The sequence below is a fragment of the Ictidomys tridecemlineatus genome, chromosome 10 (assembly GCF_052094955.1).
Source record: "Ictidomys tridecemlineatus isolate mIctTri1 chromosome 10, mIctTri1.hap1, whole genome shotgun sequence".
In the NCBI taxonomy this organism is placed as follows: Eukaryota; Metazoa; Chordata; class Mammalia; order Rodentia; family Sciuridae; genus Ictidomys; species Ictidomys tridecemlineatus.
Window position 1 is genome coordinate 61,173,962 of NC_135486.1, and position 24,415 is coordinate 61,198,376.

Sequence of the window (24,415 nt, forward strand, 5' to 3'; positions counted from 1 at the left end):
TGATTCCAAAAAGGAACAAAGTCCATCTACCACAGCATCCACATGTGAAAGCAAGTGATAATTTACATAAAAATAGGGACAAGAAGCAGCACCAGGGTCCTGTCACCTTCTTCACACCCTGCCAGCTACTGGTGGCAGTGGGGGTTCACTGCAGGCTTCCCAGAGCCAGCGCAGAGAGCAGACCGAATGGCTCCTTATGTCCTCAGGACAAAACAACCAACTGCTTGGAAGATCGTAGCTATTTCTGGCAAAGACACCAGAGAGAGGCTGTCCCCAGGATCCTCATAAAGAGAGCACATGCAATATGGTGACAAGTCCTCAATAACACTGCACAAGCTGTTTTAGCATTTCAGTGTGGGGCAATGGAACCCGTCAAAGCAAAAGCCAAAGCTCCCCTGGGGGTGGCCAAGTTGGGCCAGTCTTGGCTGTGTGCTTCTCCAGAGAAGCTTCTGGAAACCGGAAGGCTGGGAGAGCTTTGAGGAGTGTAAATCCCCCTCCAGCTTCATGTGCTGATGAGTATGGAGGGGTAATGGCTCTGGGGCCAGACCCTGGAAGTGACTGGATCATTAAGGTGGAGCCCTCATGGTGGGAGTAGTACCCTGTAGGAAGAAGCACCAGAGAGCTTGCTTCTGCCACTCTCACCCCCCAAGTGAGGACACAGCACCAAGATACTCTCCGCAAACCCAGAAGCCACCTTGAGCTTGCCAGACTCTGGGACTGTAAGGAGACATTTGGTTGCCTGGGCCACACGGTCTGTGGTACACTTGTTACAGCAGCCCTCGCTGACCAAGGTCCCTACCTAGCTTGGACAATTATGATGTGGTGGATGGCAGGGACTGCTGATGTCTCTCCCTGATATGCCTGGGCCTGTGGCTACTTTGGGTAGTGGTCAAGCCACACTCAACGTCAGCCAAGCTGGAGGTAGGGCTGATGTTCTCTTGGGGAAGATGGGAAGTCAAAGGGGTTACCCGGCAGAAGGTCTAGCAGCCAATAGCCAACCACCAGTGCTGCCTTCCATCCCAGACCACCCTGTGGCAGGTGTCGCCTGGCTCAGAAGCCTCAGCCAGAAGACAGATCCCTGAAGGAGGTGTGGGGTGTCAAGGCAGAGAGCGCAGGAGACATCTGAGCCTAATGTCTGTAGGTGACAGACAGGCGGTGGGATGTTCATGTACTAAGGAAACGTAGAGAAAAAGGTACTCAAGAAAGGCTCCCCTGCAGCCTCCAAGGTCAAGGGGGACTCAGGAACACAGCTGATGGGGGAATCAGTCGCCCATTGTCCTACTTCAGGTGAAAGGGAGGGGACTGGGATTTAGGGGCATACTTTACCAAGAGGAGGTGAAGGGAGATGATGGAGTGCTGGGGACTTCAAAGGGCACCTTGACCTTGGTGCCCTGCAACAGAAAGGCCACTGAGAGTCTACAGGGATCCGCCATCTGCAGCTAGAACCTTGTCTTAAGCCAGATGCACAGCACACTTTGACGAGGGAGACTCTTGGCCCCCTGAGCTTCCTCCCTCTCTGATATGGGCGCTCCAAATAACCTCAGTTGTCCCAAAGGATCTAACTGAAATCCACAGAGAACCCCAAACTCCAGCCACATGGTGACATTTAGTGCTGTCCACTGCTGTTCCAAAACGTCTTGCAAAGACGATCGTTCATTTGAACTGAGTTTTAAAGTGGTCGCTGCCTTCCTCAGCCCAGCAGCAGATACTGGGCAGGTGTCTTACATATACCAGGCAGAAGGGGAACCACAGGACAGTGGAAGGGTGAGTAGCCCAGGCACAAGCAGGCCCTGACTGCAGGGTGGACACAGCCACAGCTATGGTGTAGCCAGCACTTCTGAAAACGCAGGCGGGATTCACAGGCACATACCTTGGGGTGTTTCAGATAGATTATTACATAAATGTGTTTCCTTCTGAGATCACGAATTGCCCAGGGCTACTGCAGGGTCATGCTGAGCTCCAAGCAGCTCACGCTTCATGCTGGAAGTGCAGATGTGTGAGGCAGGGCCCAGGCCCGGCCTTCTGGTGGCCCATGGTCAGCTGCATCCCAGAACTATGCAGAAGGCTCACGGGGGGAGCGGGGACATCACACCCCTAAGATAGAGAGCCCTAAGCCTCTGTGCCTCTTGGCATCAGAGACATCAAGCGCTGTTTGGAAACAAATGAAATGATATCATGAAAGACTTTAAAAAAGTTTTAAATGGTTGTCACTTTCAAGGTCACAGTGAGACTTCTTCATCTTCCATGTCATAGGGAGACTTTCCTGCCCCGGGACAGAATCCTTGAATCTAAAGAATGCTCAGGTCCTCCTCTATTCTCAGCTCCCTGGAGCGGGGGAGCTCCCTGCCTGTGTTAGTTTGCTCAGATTTCATTCCTTGGAAAAAATCATTGCAGCAAGGATTTTATATCTTATGTGACAGACCCATAGCCAAACACAGGAGACACTGGTGCAGGCAATGATTTTCTGGAGAGACCCAATGGTACAGGAAACAAATGCAAAAGGAGACCAATGTGATCACAGTGAACTAAAAAGCTTCTGCACAGTAAAAGAAACAATCAACAGAGCGGGGAGGAAACCTACAGAGCAGGAGGAAATATCCGTCAACTATTCATCTGAACAAGGATCGATGGCTAGAATACATAAGGAACTCAAAGGCCTTAACAGCAGCACCATCACCAACAGCAAGCAGCCAATTAAAGAAGAGGCAAAAGATCAGAACAGGCATTTCTCAAAAGAAGAAATGCAAATAGCCACAAATACATGAAAAAGTGCCAGTGTCATTAGCCACCACAAAAATGCAAATCAAAACTGCAATGAGACGCTATCGCTATCGTACTCATTATAACAGCTATTGTGAAAAAAAAACCATGCTGATAAAGATGCAGAGAAATAGCACCTTATGCTCTGCTAGGGGCAATGTAAATTAGCAAGGTCACTATGGAGGTTCCTCAAAAACTAAAAATAGAATTACCCTGTGATCCGACTATCCCACTCCAGGGCATGTATCCAAAGGAAAAAAAAGCTCACAGAGGAACTCCTGTATGCCACGGTTACCACAGCACTACCCGCAGTAGTCAAGCTATGGACTCAGTCTTGGTGCCCATCAACAGATGAACAGGCAAAGAAAATGGGGTGTATATGTCCAGTGGAATACTATTCAGCTATAAAAATGAAATCCTGCCACGTACAACAAAACAAATGGGTGGGAGGATATCGTGCCAAGTGAAAGAAGCCAGACACAAAGAGATGCTCTCCTCATACGTGGGAGCTGGAAGTCGCTGACCTGATGTAGGACAGTGATTTCCAGAGGATGGGTGGGAGGGGAGACTGGACTGATCCGTGCCGGCTATGCGCATGTGTGGAAATACCATGCCAGACCCCGTGACCACATACAATGAATGCATGTTAATAAAAAATAGAAAAAAAACATTAAAAAGAATTTTATATTTCAAAGACTCTGTACCTTAAGATTTTTCAGTAGGAATAAAATTCAGTAGAGATCTCAATGTCTTACAGGATTTATTTTTCTACCTATTTTATTATAAAATGATGTACTTAAAACTTTTTCTCCATTTTTTTAAGAATTGGAATTCCTGTCAGTGAGGCTCCAGGGCAGGCAGACATGGTTTCATTTACTCACTGAAGTCTGCCAAGCCGCGATCCTCCTGTGACCTCACCAACATTCCATCGTGATGCTCAAACGCTGAGCTTCCCCTGCACAAGCAGGCTAACTTTCCAGAGCCTGCAGCTTCCCGAAGCCACCAGGGCAGGGAACAGGAATCTGAGCTCATCCCTGCAGGGCCTACCTGGGATGGCCATCTCTCCACTGCTGGCCACGCCGTTGCCATCATCATGGCCAGCTCACAGCTACCCGGTGCTCCTGTTCCTACTTGCTCAGCACCTACTCGATAATTGTGTTCTTGAAATTAACCCATCCTTAATGATGGGGAAATTGGCACTGTCAGTACAGTGCCATGGTCAAGGTCGTGGAACAAGGTCAGGACAGGTTTGTCCTGCATTGCTTCTGTGAGCGGTGTCTTGCCGAGATCCAGTTCCTGTCCTTCTGCAACAGTGGAGTCTTAAATGTGACCTTGAGAACCCAGGGGAAGTGTGTGGTCTGGAGTGCAGTATAGGAGCAAGATGAAGTCTGTTAGAATAATTCATAACTTGTTTGCTCTGGTGAGCAGAGCAGAGATTTTTTTTTATTATGATTTCATACCCCATGGATCCTCATTTTGCTTTAAGATCTGCCCATAGGAATAAAATTTTCCCTATGATCCATTCCACAAACTAGATTTTAAACCTGCTGTAATACATTTAAATCACACACCACTGTTTTTCTCCAAGAATTTTTATTTCACAACAGCATCTATTTATATGACATTTGTCAACTTGTCAAATAAACAGTGATGTCTTGGCACCTCATTTAATGCACAGGGCAACCTGGCTATGCAGATGCAATTTCCCCTTCTATGAATGAGAACACTGGCTCTCAAAGGAGACTTTCCTGTGGACAGAATTCAAATTCTTAGAATTTCAGATGAATACTTTTCTTTTATTACACGCTGTCTAATGAGACTTGATGAATCACAAGTAAAATCTTTCTACTTTTTTTTTACCAGTTCATAGAAAAAAATGAAATCAACCAAGTCATTGGTCCTCACTGGGCAGCTTAGAAGCACAGCACGGCATGTTGGTGTGCACTGCACTGTCACCCTGTCTGGGACCAGTGTGACTGCCCACTCTTGACCCATGGGCAGGTGAGACAAACCAGCACTCTCCACTCTTCTCCCTGTGGGGTCCCTCCAGGCTTCCTTCTCCAAGAACCTTCCAGTGCAGACTGCTTCACATCCCACGGGAAGTCCACCTTCTTCCCAGACTTGCTATCCAGACAGTCTGGCCTAGTCTCACCTGCCAACAGGTCCCATAATTTGAAATGAAGAGAAGCGCGCTTAGGAGTTTGGAATGGAGAGCGTATTTGACAGTAAGGTTTGGAGCCAGGGACTGAACAGATTCCTCGTGCTATGTGGACGTAAGAACCAGGGACTCCATGATGATCTGAAAGTTGCCACAGAGAAGAGAGGATTCTAGATAGTTCCAAGATGAGCAAGAGAGCCCTGGTCAGGTTGCATCAGATGTAGGTAAGATGAGGTTACATGGAATTTCGAACCCCAGGCCTGTGATTCTGGGGTGTTAGCCTACAGAGACGGCTGACATTACCTCACACAGACGAGGGCAGATCCGGGGTCGGAGCTTTCCAGGCTGAGGGGTGCTGTGCATCCTGAGAGCTGGGACTCTGCTCTCAATGTCCCTCCTGCAGGAGCTGCACAGGTTCCCTGGCTGCTGGGGCCGAGCGGCTGGAAGTGTTCCACCGAGGGGACCACACTAACCTTTAGGACCACATTCTGGTAAAACCAACTTTTTAAAAATTTCAACAACCCAATGGATTTTCTGAAACATGGTGGACTTCTCCTTCCCTATTCTTTTGCTATTCAGCTAGTCCTTTCCCTCCCCTTCTCCCTCCCTCTCTCCCTCCATCCTGCCTCCCCAGAGGACCCTGGACTTGGACACCACCCATGGCTCCTCCTCTCTAACGCTAGCCTCCACGTTTCCAGCTCTTTTCCTATGGCATCCTGCCTTCAGTGGTTTCTGTCCTCTTCCTGGCCCACAGTTCCTGGGACCTGCCACTGGGTCTCTTCCCACCCCTCTGTGCTCGGGGTGGTCTCAGCTGGTGCTCCGTGGCCAAGTGCCGCGGCTATGATCACACCCCGGCACACATCCCTAGCCCCTGTCTGTCTCTCAGTTCACAATGCCACTTGGCTTGACCCCCACACTGGGTGATCAGCCTTGTCCTCCAAGGGCTGCACCCATGAAGACAAGTGTGGCCAGAAGACCACACAGATCTCAGCAGTCTCTGTGAACTGTGATCACTCACTGGTGAGCTCCCCGTGCCGCCCAGCAACACGCTCCACTTCCAGGTTCCCTGCCCTCCCCTCCTGTGTGGTCCCCTCACCCACCTGCCTGCACTGTGAGCAAGGACCCCATCAGGGCCTGCTTCACTCCTCTTTGACACCAGGCATGGCTCAAGCCCTGGGTGGTCTCCCAATAGCACCTGCTCCCCTGGGTGGGGTTATACTCCAACTGAGGCAGGGGGAGACTCCAGCTGCCCCAGGGACATCAAGCAGGGGCAACTTTTCTGACTTTGGGACTGACAGGCTACAGAGGTGGAGAGGAATCAGAGATCCCACCAAGGCTGGGAGACAGAACTCCAGGCTCTGTGAGGCCATGACACCTGGGATTCTCTGACAGGACTGTACTGTGGGTACGCAGTGTTTTGTGAACCAAATAAATACTATGGTACAAATTTCAAGTCAATACTCAAAAGAAAGAATGAAAGGAGACAAGTGGCCAGGGGGAGAGGTTCTGGTCAAGAAACAGAGGCCTAGGGCTTGGGGGCTCCACTGCTGACTGGCAGCAGATTTCTGGTCTCCTGGGTTGCCTTCCCAGGGGCCAGGTGAGCAAGGGACTGTGCTGTCACCTTCAGACCTGTGCTCTCCTGGGCCAGAGTGCACAGGCATCTGGTAAGAGGCCCTCCTACGCCTCTGGCTCTTTGCTCCTGTCCTTGGTCCTCAGCTCTTCACCCAGCATCTTCAGTCACTTGGCCTGTTGTGGCAGCTGTGAGGGCCCATTCATTCTCACCCTCTGCTTAGAGAGGGGTTCTCCCTCCACACAGGGGCCTGACTGGCTAAAGGACAGAAACACAATGAAGAGATTGTCTCCTCCACCTTGCTGTGTCCACCCACTCGAGATGGTCAACTGGGGTTATCATCCAATGGACTCTATTCCTTTTGAAAAACTTTGAACTTGGTGCCCTCAGCCTGTTGGCCTTCTCATGTGGCTTGTCACCTGGGCTTAGAGTCAAAGCTGATGATTAACTATGACATTCCCCCTAGTGGTTCCACAGCCAGTTGGAGGCAGGTAACACGGGAGAACCCAAGGGCAGCAGGACTACACTCCTGATTTCTTAGGCTAACAAGAAAAGACTTTATCTCTATTCTGAAATACGTGGACTAAAAAGATGTTGTTCTTGATGTTGAGTCCGTGTTAATTACTCACTACAGCATCAGCGAATCCAAGCAGGATATGCCGTAGACCGGGTTTTTCCTTTGGGCTGCCCAGGATCTAAGCTTCCAGTCCATGTTTGGGAAACCGTGCACAGTGCCGCAGCGGTTCCCCAAAGCCTTTTGCTATTTCTCCTGGGTGCTCAGTTGAAAAGCGTTCCCCAGCCCATCAATTCCCTGAGGACAACAGAACGTAGATGGAAATGTGATATCCGTGGTTTAAGCCTGGCCTATACGTCTTCCATTCAGTCCTCTGGTTTCTGTGAGCTCAGCACTAACATGTGAGATGGCCTTGGAAGCACAGCACTAAGAAACAGGCGGAGCCTCCATTGGCCAGGATCTCTGCTGGGGTGGAATGGACCACGCCCTTCCTGACCACGGTCACTCTCTGACTGGACTCCATGCAAAATGCAAAGCAAAAATCTACCTGTCTTTGGATTCAGACACTACCGTGACAGCAGCCAGCATGTTCAGTCCATGGACTCATGGGTACGTCTTGGTGAGAGGGGATGGCCATCTGCTATGGCGAGAACCAAAAGTCTCCTGTGTACCCACAAGGCATATGTGTGACCTTGGCTTTGTCATTCTGACACACTCCAGACTGTGCCTCATGAGCTCTCAACCCAGAGAGGCCAGGTCACCAGAATCACATTCTGGAAGGAGGTGGCGGCAGGGATGGTTCTTCCATCCACATTCTGGGAACAGCAGTATCCGGTGTCCCGGGCTCATGGTGTTGATGATGTGAGGGTAGGGCCTGGTTCCACTGGTGCAGATGTGACCCTTCCCAGTGGCGGTGTGGTTCTAGACATGGCATTTGCCCAGTGGCTGCTCAGCCGGCTTTGCCAACCTGCTCCCAAGTCCGAGTCCTTTGACATAACACCCGGCAAGCCCTTCTGCTAAAGTCAGTGAGAGCTGATTTCCTTAGCTGTGGCTAACCACTCCTACTGACAGTGTGCGTCACCAAGGGGAGGAAGACAAGGGGACTTTCTTGGCCCACTGCCTCAGGAATGGGCCTTTCTCTCTAGGGCGTATTTTTTACTTCTCGAGACACAATCAGGGCCTGGGATACAGGTCAATGGCAGAGCACTTGCCTGGTGTGTGCGAGGTCCTGGCTCCATCTCCAGCACCACAAAAGGAAAACAGGAGAAGCAGAGAGAGAGCCAGGGAGGCTCGTTCCTGCTGGCTCCTCTAAGCAGGCTTCCCTTCTATACTCCGACTGCCTCAGGCTGTGCTGAAATAGATTAAATTCTACCAAAATAAAGCCTGCTATTTGGGGACATAGGGAATTCAAAAGAAAAGCAAAATGTGGAAAAGGAAACTTGGAACAATGTCCAAGGAGGCCAAGTCAACAGAGCCCCGTGGGAATGCTGGAGTCCATACTGCAGACAAAGCAGAGCAGTCATTCCGGGTCAACTGGACTCTCCTGCAACCAAGGCACGCTTTAGATCTTGTCAAGCCACAGGCTTTTTTTTTTTTTTTTAATTTGTAGATGGATTCAATATCTTTATCTATTTTTTTAATGTGGTGCTGAGGATCAAACCCAGTGCCTCAGGCATGCGAGATGAGCGCCCTACCACTGAGCCACAGCCACAGCCCACTACGTGCTTTTTAAAGTCCCCACGTTCCACCACGAGTCTAGAACTAGGTCAAAGAAAACATCCTGCACGAGAGCGAGTGGGATTGGGGTGGTTTCTCTGGCTCTTTACCTCAAGACATCATTACTGTGCCAAAGTGGCCCTGTAGCCAGGGGACAGTCCTTCAGTGGTTGGGTGGAAGAAGACAGATTAACCAGCCATGGCAGAGACCGGCAGTCTCGCCCAACACGACCACTGCCTCCTCCCATCCTACCTGAGGGAGCCCAGGAGTGTGGTGTGCTGCTGCCACGGCCCATGGGAACATGCCTCCTGCCACACACCACAGGGCAATGAGACAGGGACGTTCCCCGCCTGGACCTAGGCTGCCCCTGGGAATGACTGACAACTGGAATGTGGCACAAAGGTGCACCTGTTCCAGAGGCTGGGCCTCAGGAGGCCCTGCAGTGTCCCCTGCTCCCTCCTAGAATTCCCAGGCACCCAGGCCAGTACCTTGTGGAGGAGACCCAAGGTCCCAGGGTGGCAGTCAGCCCCAGATATGGCACCTTGGGCCCTCCAGCTGGCTCATCTGCAGGCTGAATGCAGCCAATTTGTGACCACAAGGGAGAGGCCTAACCTCACGATGGTGGGGAGCAGGCTGCCGTGGCTCTGAGGCTCAGTCCTGCAGAGGCTGAGCTGCCAGAGGAAACTGCCAGAGGCTTTTACTGTGACAGGTCAAGAGGGACTGAGTGGGACAGGGGCTGGAAGACAGAGAGGTTCTGTGAACTTTGGCATCTAATTAGCTTTGGACCCTTTAAACTTGGAGACTTGTCAAGTGGGCTAATGAGGCTGAAAAAGGCAAGGATTTGTGATAGAAATTACAACTCATATTCAGTGAGGTCGGCTTTCAAAGTTCTTCCCTTGGATTCCAGGAATCCAACTTAGAGGGAAATCTGTGGCATGTGCACAGGAGACATTTTGCCTCTTCCACTCCCTGGCGCCTGCCCAGACTTGGGGGCATCCCAGCTTCTGGGATTCTGCCGCACCTTGGGTTTGACCACTGCCCCCGGCCTGATAGCCCTCAACCCAGCCCCCTCCTCCGATGCCTGAGGGTCACAGATGCACAGAATGCACACCTGAAACAGACCAATTTTGGAACAAAAATTGTCTTTCATACAAATTTATTTAGGGATTGTTATGATTTGGATGTGAGGTGTCCCCAAAGCTCCTGTGTGAGACAGTGCAAGAAGGTTCAGAGGAGAAATAATTGGGTTGTGAAAGCCTCAACCCAATCAGTGCATGAATCCCCTGATGGGAGTCACTGAGTGGTGACTGAAGATGGGTGGGGGCTGAAGGAGGTGGGCATGGGGGCGTGGCTTCGGGGTATGTATTTTGAGAGCTGACCTTAGTCTCTGCCTCCTGAACATCATATGGGCCACTTCCCTCTGCCACACTCTTCCACCATGATGTCCTGCCTCACCTCAAGCACCAAGAATGGAGCTGGCTGTCTATGGACTGAGACCTCTGAAACCATGAGCCCCCAAATAGATATTTCCTCCTCTAATGAGGTCTTTTAGTCACAGCAGCAAAAACACTACCCCTCTGCCATGGAGACACTCCATCTAGAAATTGGGGGTGCACTGCCCCCTCTTCTGCACCCCAGCGTTCAGTTCTGCTGTGTCCACCTCCTGGTGTCTCAGCTCTCCCTGCCCCCCTCTCAGGCTTGGGGGACAGTGGTGCAGTCCTGAGCAGCCTCCCATGTCCTGCTCTCTCTTTGGCTTCCCTGGACATCCTGCGGGCAGCCAGCAAGCATTTCCAGAGCGTAAAGAGGTCCAGCGTCTCCCCCCTGCAGCATCCCTCATGGTTCCCAGGCCCTGGCTGCGAGATGGCCCATTGCCCGCCTCCAGCTGCCCCTGGTGTGCCTGCGGCCCCTGTGCTGGTCAGCTCCAGGCCCTTGTTCTCCTGGTGCTGCCCAATGCACACGTTCAATACGTGTTAGTCCCTACCTTGGGCATGCTTCCCCGCTCTCCTCCAGAGTGTTCCCTGCAGTGCGGGCCTCCTCACCCTCACACTCTGCAGCAGCCTTCCATCCCACCTCAACTTCCTTCCTTCCTAGCACTTGCTGCAGTAAGTGTGTCGGCTGCTACCCCTCCTGCTCCACCACCTGCTCCAGCTCCCAGGGTCACACTCAGGAGCCAGGGAGACATGGTAACCACAAAGCAATGACCATCCATGTGCTGCCCTCACTGACATGAAATCCTCAGAATCACACCTCACTCTGTGGCAGCTGTTCTTACCGTCACTCTCCCTCTGCAGAAGACAGCCCTGTGACAGCCCTGCTCCAATGAGTTGGCTGATGCAAGACAGCCCCGGCCCCTGCGACTGGTAGCATCAGGTTTTACCACAGGTCCAGCTGATGACCTGCAGCCAGGGGTGCCCACCTCCACCCAGTGCTTCTGGGTTCTCCCCAGGACAGACCCAGGGCTCCACTTTGCTCATCCCCAGGTATAGGCATGGTTAAGTTTCAGTTCATTGTCCCCTGACTCCGGGGCTAACCTGCACAGAACACTCCCATGCAAGGTAGTGGTCACCAGGTCCCCAACTCTCCTTCAGTGGGACTGGCATTCAGTTATCCCTTCTTCCTGGTGGCCTCTCACTAACACTCTGCATGACCACAGCTCAAGCACCAAGTGCCAACACCACCCACAGTGAAGGAGTCATACCTCGGAATTCCAGTCCTCGAAGTTGAAAGGTGACAAGCCCATTTCCAATCTCAATCAGGTGCACAAAAGCATTGAGGTCATCTGAAGCCAAAATGAAGCAATCTCCGGAGCTGTAGTTGCCCCAACGACCGAGAAGGAGGTCTCCACAGAGGGACTCCTGCAGGGTCCTTGTCAAGTGCTCATAGAAGATGGAATTGAGGTTGTTGTCATCGCTCCCTACAGGCAGACAGGAACACAGCAGGTGAGTGCTCATGGAGCATTTGGACCTGGGAAAAGGGCCTGTCCCTGGAATAAGTCCAAGTCGGACTCCCTGTACACCTCGAAGACCTGCTCTTCAACCCCTTAGTGGATGTAAGGGATATTATTACTCTTCTAGCTTCTCTGAGGCAGTCGGTTCCACACCAAGGATGGAACTGCCATCTAGATGCAAGTGCCCTACAGATTCCTATCTCCGCTGAGGTCTCTGAGTTCCAGGCTGTGCACCCCATTGTACTCAACACCTTCTCTGTGTGTCTCCAGTGCTGCTCAGCTTCCACGTGTACACATGGGCACCCCTTGTCCACGTTCCCATCTGAGTGGCTGGCACCACCACCCAGTTAGCCTTGACCACACTTCTTTTCACTCCTCTGTTTCATCCTCTTTAAATACTATTTGAATCTTTGTATGCTTCTCCATCTCTGATACCCCTAGCTCAGTCAAACTACCAATATTTCTGCTGTGGGCAGCCTCTGTTTATTCGAGGGACCTGCTATCCCATCCCAATCCTGCAGCAGAACTAGCTTTTCCAATTGAAGAGCAGAGCATGATTCCCAGGACCCCTTCAGCCCATTCCTGTGCCTTCTCAATGCTCTTAAGATGGATAGGACTTCTCAGCCTGGCCTGTGAACTTCATCATTCACAGGAAAGAGCTAGGACTGTCCTGAGAAGGCTCACTCCCAGGGCCACACAAGTCACTGTGGTCTGGTCTTTGTCTCTGTCCTCGCCCTTGCACCCAGCAACATGAAACTTCCAGCTGGGGGACTCTCCCCTCCCACCTGGACCTGGGGGGACATAGCCCTGCCTGGACTGACTGCCCTGGCACCCACTCTGGCTTATCAGCTGTGGCTCTCTCCTCAGACTTCAGCCCAATCACTTCAGGACAATCCTCTCACACTGCGGCCTGCTGCTCTGATATGCCTGTGCTTTTGCTTTGTGTGTACATGGTTTTCGGTTACTCAGTGTCTAATTTCTTGTCTGCACCACAATTTCAGTGAGGAGAAGTCTAGATATGAATTTGCTTGTTTTCATATCCCAGTCCTGGAAGAATTTGCAACTCATGATAGGAACTAACTAAATACCTGTTGAACAACAGATGACGCCAAGAGCATTCTCTAGGGTCTCCTAGAGAAATGTTTCAAGGAAATGCCCATCAGGCACCTCCAGGACACTGGTTCCGTCAACGTCACTGAGGTGCAATTTACAGACACTACACAGCACCCATTTTTATATGTATGCTATCATACATGAATACAATTATCACTAGCATTATATGCAAGCTATGTTTACATATAATTCTATGCTTTATATGATACATATCATTATATTATATTAATATATTGTGTTGTATTATATTATATTATACTATATCATATTAAGTTTGTTTTAAGTATGCATATACATTTTAATTAGGAACACTTTATAGAGGGCAAATCCCTTCTTTCCGGTATCTCCATGAGTCCGAGGAAAGCATAAACCATGTGAGCACCACGTGGTTCCCTGACTCCCAGGCTAACCTTCACAGAACACTCCCATTCAAGGTAGTGGTCACCAGGTCCCCAACTCTCCTTCAGTGGGACTGGCATTCAGTTATCCCTTCTTCCTGGTGGCTCTCACTAACACTCTGCATGACCACAGCTCAAGCACCTGAGTGCTTTGCCCCATGCTGTGTACCTCCTGTGCTGTGTACCTTGGAGGTCTGTTCTGCTTCATAGCTGGGTGTACTGCTGGGCACACAGTGGCTCACTTAGCCACTTGTCAGCTGAAGGGCTGTGTCCTGGGGGCGACTATGGGTAAAGCCAGTGGGAATGCTTGCAAGCAGGAGCTGTGTGAAGGTGAGACCTGGGTAGGGTGCTGTCCTCCACACTGGCCCAGCCACTTCTGCATGCCCCACCTGCCCCGCCCCGCCGTGGCTGAGTGTTCTAGCTCTGCACCCACCCGGGTCGGTGCTGTCAGTGCTACTAGGTGTTGTAACTTGGCAGATGGTGACACCTAGGAGTGGGGTAAGGGAAAGGAAGGGGCAGGAGGAAGGCGGGTGGTGGAACACCCTGCCAGGACAGGGCTGCAGGCTGAGGCTTGGGGGTGAGCGCGGTGCATTTCCCATATCCTCCCTGCTGGGCTCCAACTCCTTCCCTCCCCTCTAGAATCTGTCAAGAGGAGGCTAGAAGCTTTTTTAGGAGAAGACTGAATAAACTGGGCCGTTTTCCTCGTCTTGTGGGTACGAGAAGCAGCTGGAAGTCTGGGAGAAAAGTAAAAGCTTCTGTTTTTGGAGTGGCTTTTCTTTGGGGAAGAAATTCCAGAAAGCCAGAGAGGCAGAGAGTTGCCCCAAAGAGGAGACACCTGAAATAAGAGTCAGGCTTACTCTGGTTGTGTCCTGGAGTGGAGACAGGTTCTTGGAGGTTGAGTAAATACTGCAGTCAGCCGAGTACCCTGCTCTGTGCGTGGACACGAGCAGGACGGTGGGTTGGGCAGTGATGATGCCCAGTGCACCCACCTAAGGAAGAGCACCCCTGTCTCTAGGAAGTCTATGTGGGGATGCTGCTGGGTAGTGAATGTCCTTGCTGGGCATTCAAGGCAGTTAAAGGCTGAACTAAAAGTGATGCATTTATAAGGTGACAGTGGCTGACGGGGGAACAGGGCTGCGGTCTGAGCTGGCTGGGAGCCTGACAAAGCTTCCCTGCCACTCTGCACATGGAAACACAGAAGCCAGCTTCTCCCTCTGCTGGCCCCACTTGCCCTGATAAATCAGCAGGCATGCTCAGACACTAATTAAAGATTACTTTCAGTTTCTAGGAAAGACCTGAAGGAGAAAATGAGCCTTTAAGTATCAAACTGTTCAGACATCTAAATAAAATAATTAAAACCACTAAAAGTAAATATTCGACTCAGGGCACCGTCTTAGAACACACTGACCGCACATCTACATAGTTAGCAGATGAAACGACAATTAAAACTAACTGAAAGCATGATGTGCTTGTGCACTTGCCCCTGTGCCTGCTGTGGACACTCTGGGATGTTGGAGTCCCACAGCTGCACCCCAAAGCTGGGTCTCTGGCCCTCCTCCCTGCTTCTTCTTACTTAAAGTTGTACAAAAATTAAGCCTATCTCTCCAGGTACTTTCAGATCCAATGTTACACTGATCATCTACATGCAGCTCAAACACAGAGGGTCCTGACTTGGGATGGTTTGACCAGATGACTTTTAATTTTCCAATGATGTGAAACAATAGTAGCTCACTGTTTTCTTCTAAATTTTGATATTTTTCTAGGTGAGCAATATGCAGCCCAATACTATCACGATGCTGAGCAGTGACAGCCAGCCACATGTCCTAGTCACCCCGTGAGAGTGAGACCAATAAAAATATCCACAGAAGCTGCACACATCTGAGGTCCCAGGGACTGGGGAGGCTGAGGCAGAAGGATTGTAAGTTTAAGTCAGCCTCAGCAACTTAGTGAGACCTTGTCTCAAAAGAAAAAAGGGAAAGGGCTCGGGACATGGCTCGGGACATAGCTCAGGGAAAAGTGACCCTGGGTTCAATCTTCAGTGTATGTGTGTGTGTGTGTGTGTGTGTGTGTGTGTGTGTGTATCTCCACCTCAGTTAAAATCAGCATTCTGCTAAGAGGAAAGAAGAGATAGTAGAGTTAAAAATACAATAGATAGACTGTGGCAAGACAGTCAGATAGTCTGCACTTCACATCAGGTTTAGAGCCTGTGTGTGATGCTGACCACACACAAAACAGAACATCCGGCAGCATTGGTCAGCACTGACCAAGCACCCATGGATCTGAGGGACAGAGGAACGCACCTCCACACCCAGTCAAGACGTGACTGTCTTCTTGCTTAGTCTTTTCTGCAGCTGGCAAAGTTTCCCCATGGGCATGATCCCTTCCATGGTCAATAAGAGTGTGCTCAATGCCCCTTCCAGGAGCTGTCTATGTAACAACACACAGCCACCCTGAAAAGAGGGCAGGAAAGATCTTACCTGGGTCCCTTTCGATTTGGACGGCCAGTCTTGTGTTGGAATTGTCCACTCGCCTTGTACTAGAAGGACCACAAGAGGGAAGAAGGCCATGTTAGGTCCCTCCATGCTAGATACCCCCTACAGAGCCCCATGGTGGGCGGGACACACAGAGGAGATGGTGCCCACGGTCTGGGGGTGTGCTCTATTGGGACTGCACTGCGGGAGGAGGGGAGCTGAGGATGAGACTGACCTCTCCGGGGCAGGTGGAGGGGAGAGGAGGGGAGCCCTGATTCTGGGGACGGCTGTGTCTTGTTGCCTCTTAGTGAAAGAAAGGGGAAGCAAGGGGAAGCTGCTGCTGTGGGAACCAGAGGCAGTGTCCCCACAGGGCTTTGTCCAGGTGGGGTCTAGACAGTGGTGCTGAGCAGGTGACACTGTGCACCTGCCTCCGTGAGTTGGGCACAGTCTCCAAGACCTTCCTGAGGGTGAACGATAAGAATGAATCAGCTCTTGTAAACAAGAAGACAGTGTCTGCAGCCGTTGTGACAAGTGGCCAGCAAGACACACACTGACTCCTATTCAAGCCTGACAGTGGCCCTGGGTCACAGCTTCTTGAAGACACTCTGGCCGTGGCCACCCTTGCTCCTGAGAGGAGCAGACTCACTTCAGGCCTCTGAGAAACAGCTGGTCACGTCTCTCCAGATACCCTCCTGTATGGAGGCAGCCAGCCAACTCTATCCCAGACTGTCACCTGTCCCAGCTACCAAACACCTCCAAGCCCCTTATAGATGCCACAGCCTGCTCTGCTTGGAGAAACTGCTGAGCATCCTCTCTAGCTGAGGAGAAGGGTGGTCCCGTCCTGTCAAGGGTAGAACATGGAAGCACTGTCAAGCCTGTGAGGCTCAGGATACTCCACTGGAGTGACAGTGGCAACTTCACATGGTCAGACCAGCAGGAGAGATGTTCCCCAAGACACAGCAGCACCAACCACAGGGGCTCATTTGGACGAGGACTCTAGGGCCCACGATACACGAGGGCCTGGGCTCAATCTCCTGGCCCTGCCTTGCCAGCGCCCTGCCATGCTTTCTGGGCTCCAGTTCTGGGCTTCCAGTGCATATCCTCCACACGCCCCAACCTCCCCATCACCAGGACCATGGATCATGCATGTGCAGCCCTCATTTCTCTTTCCACTCATGATCCTGCTGGATCCCGTGTTCCCCCAGTCTCAGTGTAAGAGCACTTCCTCAGGATGATGCCTGACCTCTGCTCTGGGTGTGACTTGCTTGCCCTGGGCTCTATCGCTCCCCCCCCCCCCCCCGCCCCAATGCCCCGTCATGGCTAATGTCAACAACAGGCAGCTCACACTCACGCAGCCCTTTGGTGCATCTCAGGTCTGATCTGCATGCTCCAGGCATCAAACACCCAGTCTCCCAGAAGTTGAGGCCAGGAGGTAAAGTGCCCAGGTCACAGATCTGCTGGCCAGTCGAACTAGGATTTGGACCCAGAGCCTAGGAGCCCAGACCTACACCTTGTGTTTCTGCGTGGTGTCTGTACGCCGCTCGTGGGAGACCCCAAACACCAGGAGGGTGAGAGCTCGGCTCCCAACTGAGGTCACTCAACAACAGATAAAGCTGCTTCTGAAGCTTCCTATCCCACAGTACCTGCTGGGAAGAGCAGGCCAGCAGCCGCCGGTGCTGCACACTTGGCCTTGTGTTAAAACACATTGGTTGGCAAGCTGCACATGACTTAATGGGTGACTAGCATTTATCAAGAGAGGGCACAAGAAGAAACCTCAGAACAAGGTCTTTTGTGAACTCGTTTCTTGGAAATCGGAACAGAATAACAAATATTTGGAAGGAATTATAATTTGAATAAATGAAAAGGCTTGTCATCACAAAACAATAAAAGAATCCTTTTCCTTCCTTGTCTTCCCCAGACATTGGAGAACATCCTGTCTGGGTGTAGGCAAGACTCCACAGTGGGCAGAGAGGGCAATTCTGCCACGTGGCACACCACAGCTGAGACCTCAGCACGCTGCTCTGCAGGGCTCCTGGCTCCTTCCAGCTACCTCACAGCAGCTTTGAAAATAAGAGAGCCCAGGGTGTCAGGAAATAAAGCAAACAACAAAATTCTGTCTAATGAAGGCTGAAATCCCATGCCTGCATGGTTAGTCCCTAAATGGAATTTTAATTTCACCTTAAGACCTAGGACAAATGGAATTTTCAGCAGCAGAATAAACAATTTTTGAAGTGGGACTGAGCCAAAAGAAAGTCATTTGCCAAATTCCTTAGGGAATGAAAACACCTTCTAAAACCATGTCCACTGGAAAGCTATCTTTCAGAGGGCTCTGGCCTTTCTGGAATGCACTGTGCTAAATTCTGAAGACCCACAGATTGGCTGTGCCGCGGGGCCTCTGGCTCTCACGGCACCTCTCAGAAGGTGAGTTGCTGGCCGTCCTGAGTAATTTGAGCTTTACTCCAGAGCCTTCCTCCTGTAAATTTGGTGCTTACCACTCAAAGGTGCTAATTAGCTCAGTAATTGGATTTCTGCCTTAACTGTCCTGTCGCATAACATCAGATCTGTTGCTCAGGGAGGAAACGGGGGCTTGGACCTCACCCCTGATCTCAGGGGGGTGCACAGGGCATCAGGCATGCCTGCATGTGCCATCTTCTCAGCTCCTGCCTAACAAAGTCATCGCGCATTGCTGGGCAAGGCTGTCCCCAGGGCTGCAGGCCCATCTCCCCACAGGTCTCTCCAGAGAAGAAGGCAGCGAGGTTCCTCCCCAACCCCACCATGAATGCTGATAGCAGAGTGGGCTTTCCTGCCTACAAATTGGCCTTCTCACCCCGGGCCAAACTGCTCTCTCAAACGGATTCATGAAGGGGACTTGAATGGTTCAACAGTAATTTTCTTCAGTGATACGACTCTGAACTCCCTGCTGTCCGCACACATGCACCTCGTGTGGCAGAAGCATTCCCAGGTGTTGACTGGAAAGCATGGCTGCTGGAGTGAGGGGTTTGCTAGGTTTCCCATACAGCAGACCAACCTGGGGTTAAGGACAGATGGTGGACCTACTGATGGGCAGGACCACCTTAGGGGACTCCCAACAATAGGAAGGTGGCCAGCATGCCAGTGGAAGGCCCAACTCCTCTAAGCTGCACAGTGCACCCGGCCCTCCAGGCTTGCTGTCCACCTTCATGCCACTGCCACCAGCAGCCACGTCAGTTCTTGCAGAGCCAGGGAGGCTGGTCGTCCCTAGAGTGGAACCACTGTGAGCCTTGGAGACCTTACAAGGAGGTCCCAATGTCCTGAGGAGGCGTGTCCCACGGTGTGTGCGTGCTGGAGTCATGTCTCTCCACCTTCATGTCCCTACCTACTTCTGGGCACGTGATGGTCCCGGGCTGAGAAACATGAACTTCTCTCTACCTCGGTCCTGTTTCTATGTTTTGTCAAATTTCTTTTTTTTTTTCATGAATTTTGCTATTTATTTTAATGCATTTATAGTCACAGTTGTTTTCTTCTTTGTGAGTTCTGGTCTTCAGCATTGCAGAGTGTCCTGGATCCTAATGGAGCTGCTCAAGTTCATCTGTGTTTAACCAGAACCACAGCCAGGGCTTTGATCTCTATGCATTTGCCCACTGCTTTCTCTCATTCTCTTACTTCCCGCTTCTCAAGGTACCACATTAAGGTCTTTTCATTTGGTGTCACACTGTCTTCATGGTTTATTTTGCTTTCTAGTTAATTTTTTTATTTTCAAACACATGACTCTATGGTCTGATTAAAAAATAATAAAGACAAAGCCATGGGGTCATAAGTCATAAGGTAACACTATGGAAAACACAATTCTGAATAATCCATGGGTCAAAGGTAAAGGTTCAATAGGAAAGAAAATGTGCTGGACTGAAAGAAAAGAAAAATAAAGTATCCACATAAGCAGGCTCACTGTGAGGCAGCTGTCCCCACTTGAACACAGAGCCCACACGGCCGAGAGGAGAACTCATGCCACCAGGGAGAGAGGGGAAGCCTCAGACCCCTAGTCTGTCCTTCCACCTCAACAACCTATCAAAAAAGACAGCAAAATAAACCCAAAGGTGGGATAAGGAAGGAAACAAAGACGAAAATGGCAGACAAGTTGGGAACAGTGAAGAATCAAAGAACAAGGAGAGTGTTCTGAAGATATTAATAAAATTGACCAATCTGTAGTAAAACTGGCAAAGAACAAGAGAAGAAACAGAAATGATCAACATCAGTAATGCTGGCATTATTGCAGACCCTGCAGATATTGAAAGACAGCAGGGAAGAGTACAAATAGTTCATATGCGTAAATTTTGGCACTTTAATAAAATGGACCAATTGCACTATTACCACAAACAACCCAGTATGAAGTGCATCACTCAAACAGCCCTGTAGCTTTAAGATCATTTAAGTGATCATTAAAAACTACCCCAAAACGAATCTCCAAGTCTTGACAGCCTCACTGGAAAATTTTATTACATTAAAAAAAAAAGAGCACCAATTACATATAGTGTCTCACATAAATTACAAGAGCAAGAGCCGCTTTGCAGCTCATCTGATGAAGCTGGGACTGCCCTGATACCCAAATCTGATAAAAGTAGTATGAAAAAAAATAAATATCCTGCATGAGTATAGATAACAAAAGTCCTTAAAATGTATTAGCAAATGAAATTCAGCAATAGATTCCTAAATGTCTATACCATGACCATGTGAAGTTTATTCTAGAGTCCCAAGGCTGGTTCAATGTACAGAAATTAGTCACCATACTTTTGGGCCAAAGAAAAAAAAATCGAATGATTATGTCAACTGATACAAAAAGGAAGTTGATAAAATCTATCATGATTCATTTCTAAAAATCCTTTCTGAAAAATAGGAGCAGAAAAGAATTTCCTCACTTGAAAAAAGCCACCTACTAAGACCCTAGAACTGACACTGTATTTAATTGTGAAAGATTAAATGTTTTCTCTGTAAAGCAGGGAAAATTGCAAGGCTGTCCTCTTTAATTTCTGTTATTCACAAAGTGCTGGAAGTTCTGGAGTAAAACAAGTCAAGAAAAGTAAATCAAAACCCAGCATTTGGAAAGAAGAAACAGAATGGTATGTGTTTGTAGAAGCCATGATTGCATAGAAAATCCCAAGAAATCTACAAACAAGCAAAACCAATTGAAACCTCCTAGGGTTCAGTTAGATTTCAGGGTACAAGATAAACATTCAAAAAAGAAATGTATTTCTAGTCATTAATAATGAACACATGGATACCCAAATTAAAAACATAATATATTTACAATTATTGAAACTTAAAAAGGAAATAGATGTGAATTGGTACAAACATATAGATGTTTTTTATGCTAAAGAACACAGAAATGTGATGGACTTAAAGAAGACAAGTAAGAGGAGAGAAATGTCATAATTCATAGATTAGAAGATTCAAGACAGTAAACCTATTGACTCTCTCCAAATTGAGGTAAAAGTTTCCACGATTTCTATCAAAATTCCTACAAGATATTTTGTAGCTATTTAAGGAAGGATATCAGTTATGTACTCTGCAGAAAGAAGGTGGGGGACATGGCCGAGTTCATTTTATGAAGACGGTGCAACTGATTCCAAAACCAGACATAGTACAAAAGGAAAAGAAAAAGGGTAGAGACAGAAAACTGCGCGCCAGCCCTCTGGATGACTGTGTGTGCAAAAGGGTCACATTTCTAGATCCAAGTTAATCTAAATTATATGACAGGCAAACATCCCACATTAGGTAAAGTTTCAAAGGAGCAAAGTGGGAGTGTACCCAATCTAGGACCCCAGGGGCCGCAGAGAGGAAGACTGAGGAAGGACACGCAGACCGAGGAGCAGAGTGGAGAAGGTCCCACCAAGTGTGCCCTCAGGGCTCACCAAGCAGGCCCTCATAATGAAGGGGCCATCTCAGCAAGGCCGACTGGCTGGAGTTCACCATCGTGTCCATTTTGAGGTGTGACTGAGGTTTCTGGAACATTCATAATATTGTGCAACCATTACCACCGTTTGTTCTGGATCAGTTTCATTACCCCCCAAAGAAAGTTTGTACAGTTAATAGTAACTTCCCGTCACCCCTGCTCCAGTGCCCGTCTGGCCTCATCGGTCTATTGTGGAAATTCCACATTGATGGCATCACAACATAGTGGGACTTTGGTTCCAGCATCTTTGGCATAGAGTGCTGTTTTCAAGGTCCACGCGTGTTAGCATGTGTCATTACTTCAGTCCCCTCTGTAGCAGGATGATTTTCTATTGTAAGGATTATGACACTTTGTGCACCCATTCGCCAGCTGACTACCCTGAATTGCTTTTCCTTTTCGTCGGCTGTGATACTGCTACTATGAGCATTCATGCGCCGGTTTTTGTTTGGATACCTGTTTTTGATTTTCTTATCTTCTCACTTTCTTGATAATGTCTTTGATCACAGAAGTTTTTAACTTGGATGAGGTCCAATTTATTTGACTTTTCTCTATTGCTTGTGTCTTATTAAAGGATACATTGAAAATTGTGAAGACTTATACTTTCTTCTAAGGGTTCTATAGTTTTAGTTCTTACATTAAAGTATTTGATCAATTCTGAGTAATTTTTGTGTATGGTGTGAAGTAAGAACACAACTGTATTCTTCTGCATCAGGATCATGATGTTTAAAAGGGTGTCCTACCCTCTACTGAATGATCTTGGCACCCTGTGAAAAGTCGGTTCACCATACATATACAGGTTCTTGCCTGGACCCGGAATTCCATTCTGTTGATCTGTAGGTCTGTCCTCCTGTCTACACTGCACTGTTTGTAGTAACACTGTAACTTTGTAGTCAGTTTCGAAGCCCAAGCTGGGAAGTCTGAGTCCTCCAACTTTCCCACTGTTTTAGGTTGGCTGGTTATTTGAGGTCCATTGAAATTCCAACCTAGATGCCCTTCAATAGACGAATGGATTTTAAAAATGTGGCATTTATACACAATGGAGTACTACTCTGCATTAAAAAAATGACAAAATCATAGAATTTGCAGGGAAATGGATGGCATTAGAACAGATTATGCTAAGTGAAACTAGCCAATCTCTAAAAAACAAATGCCAAATGTTTTCTTTGATATAAGGAGAGTAACTAAGAACAGAGTTGGGAGGAAGAGCATGAGAAGAAGATTAACATTAAACAGGGGTGAGAGGTGGGAGGGAAAAAGAAAGAGAAGGGAAATTTCATGGAAATGGAAGGAGACCCTCAGGGTTATACAAAATTACATACAAGAGGAAGTGAGGGGAAAGGGGAAAAAAAACAAGGGGGAGAAATGAATTACAGTAGACGGGGTAGAGAGAGAAGATGGGAGGGGAGGGAATGGGGGATAGTAGAGGATAGGAAAGGCAGCAGAATACAACAGACACTAGTATAGCAATATGCAAAACAGTGGATGTGTAACTGATGTGATGCTGCAATCTGTATACGGGGTAAAAATGGGAGTTCATAACCCACTTGAATCAAAGTTTGAAATATGATATGTCAAGAACTATGTAATGTTTTGAACAATCAACAATAAGAATTAAAGGAAAAAAAAGAAAAAAAATTATAAGAAAAAAAAAGAAATTCCATATGAATTTTAGGATGAGCTTGGCTACATATGCAGACAGGTCAGTTGTAACTTGGATAGTAATAAACTGTAGATCAGTTTGGGGTGTACAGCTTTCTTCACAGTTTTAAGTATTTCAATTCATGAACAGGGGTGTCTTCCTAGTCATTGTGTCTTTGGTATTCTCAGTGATTTCCAGTCTTTGGAGGATGGTTTCTACTTCACCCACTTTGTTCTGTGGATGCTGTTGTAAACCGAATTGTTTTCTTTGTTTGATTTTCAGATTGCTCTTTGCAGGAATATAGAAATACAACTGATTTGTGTGTGTTCATCTTTTTTTCTAGCAAAGTCCTGAATTCTATGGTCCCCTCTCGTCATTGCCTGCTTCTTATCATGACACAGCGTCATCTGGTGAGTAGAAATGGTTTTGCTTCCTTTCCCCTATGGGTGCCTTTCTGTCCTGCCTGATTGCCTGGCCCAGGTAAGTGACGCATTCCCTCTAGTTACCCACGGGAATATGAGTGATAGCATCTTGATGTCATTGCATCAGCATATCTGTTTTTTTTTTTTTTTTTTTTTTTTTGCTTATTTTGTTTTTGTTGGAAAAGGATTAACTTTACATTTGTTTTCAAATTTGATTTTTTTCAAATACTGAGACAGGGCATGTGGAGTCCTGGCTGCAGGAGCACAGGACAAACATCAAGAGAGCACTGTGTGTCTCCCCAGCGTCATTCTTTACCCTCCAGCTTGTCCTCCAAAAGGGGTTCTTTAACAATGGGGAGGGGAAAAATACTCAGGTGTCCCCAGTGGTTCTCATTTATCCAGAAAAACTACAACTCGAACGCCAGCCGTCTATCAGTCTCGACTTCTCTTCAAATGAGACTTTTAAAGATCTTCATTTTCAACCCTGATGATTTTAAGATCCACTAAGAACTTTCCTTCCTTCTCAGGAAACCTTGAGGCATCCCCAGAGTCTTCTCGGCTGCAGTGAGACGGGCTCCGGCTCTGCAAAGCCTGAACAAACAACAGTGATCCCAGAGCCACCCTCAGGGACAGCACGGGGGCAAAGGGAGCCAAAGCATTGAGCATCCAGAGGACCAGGTTATCTGGTGGTCTGTCCTAGAGTCTCACGTATGGGTTATTGTCACACTACTAGGGAGCACCTGTAGCTTGGCTGGGCTCACAGAGTGAGTGGCCGCCTGTG

General features: G+C 48.8%; 1 protein-coding gene across 3 annotated transcripts in view; it reads right to left on the reverse strand.

Annotated features, from left to right (window-relative positions):
• Pcnx2 (pecanex 2) overlaps positions 1-24,415 on the reverse strand; it is a 175,331-nt gene that overhangs the window by 33,169 nt on the left and 117,747 nt on the right. For all 3 annotated transcript variants that reach the window (XM_078023065.1, XM_078023064.1, XM_078023066.1), the window contains 2 exons: positions 15,654-15,712; positions 11,417-11,632 (listed from right to left, as the gene is read on the reverse strand). In XM_078023065.1, coding sequence (XP_077879191.1) covers positions 11,417-11,632; positions 15,654-15,712 — 275 coding nt within the window. The remainder of the gene's footprint in view (positions 1-11,416; positions 11,633-15,653; positions 15,713-24,415) is intronic.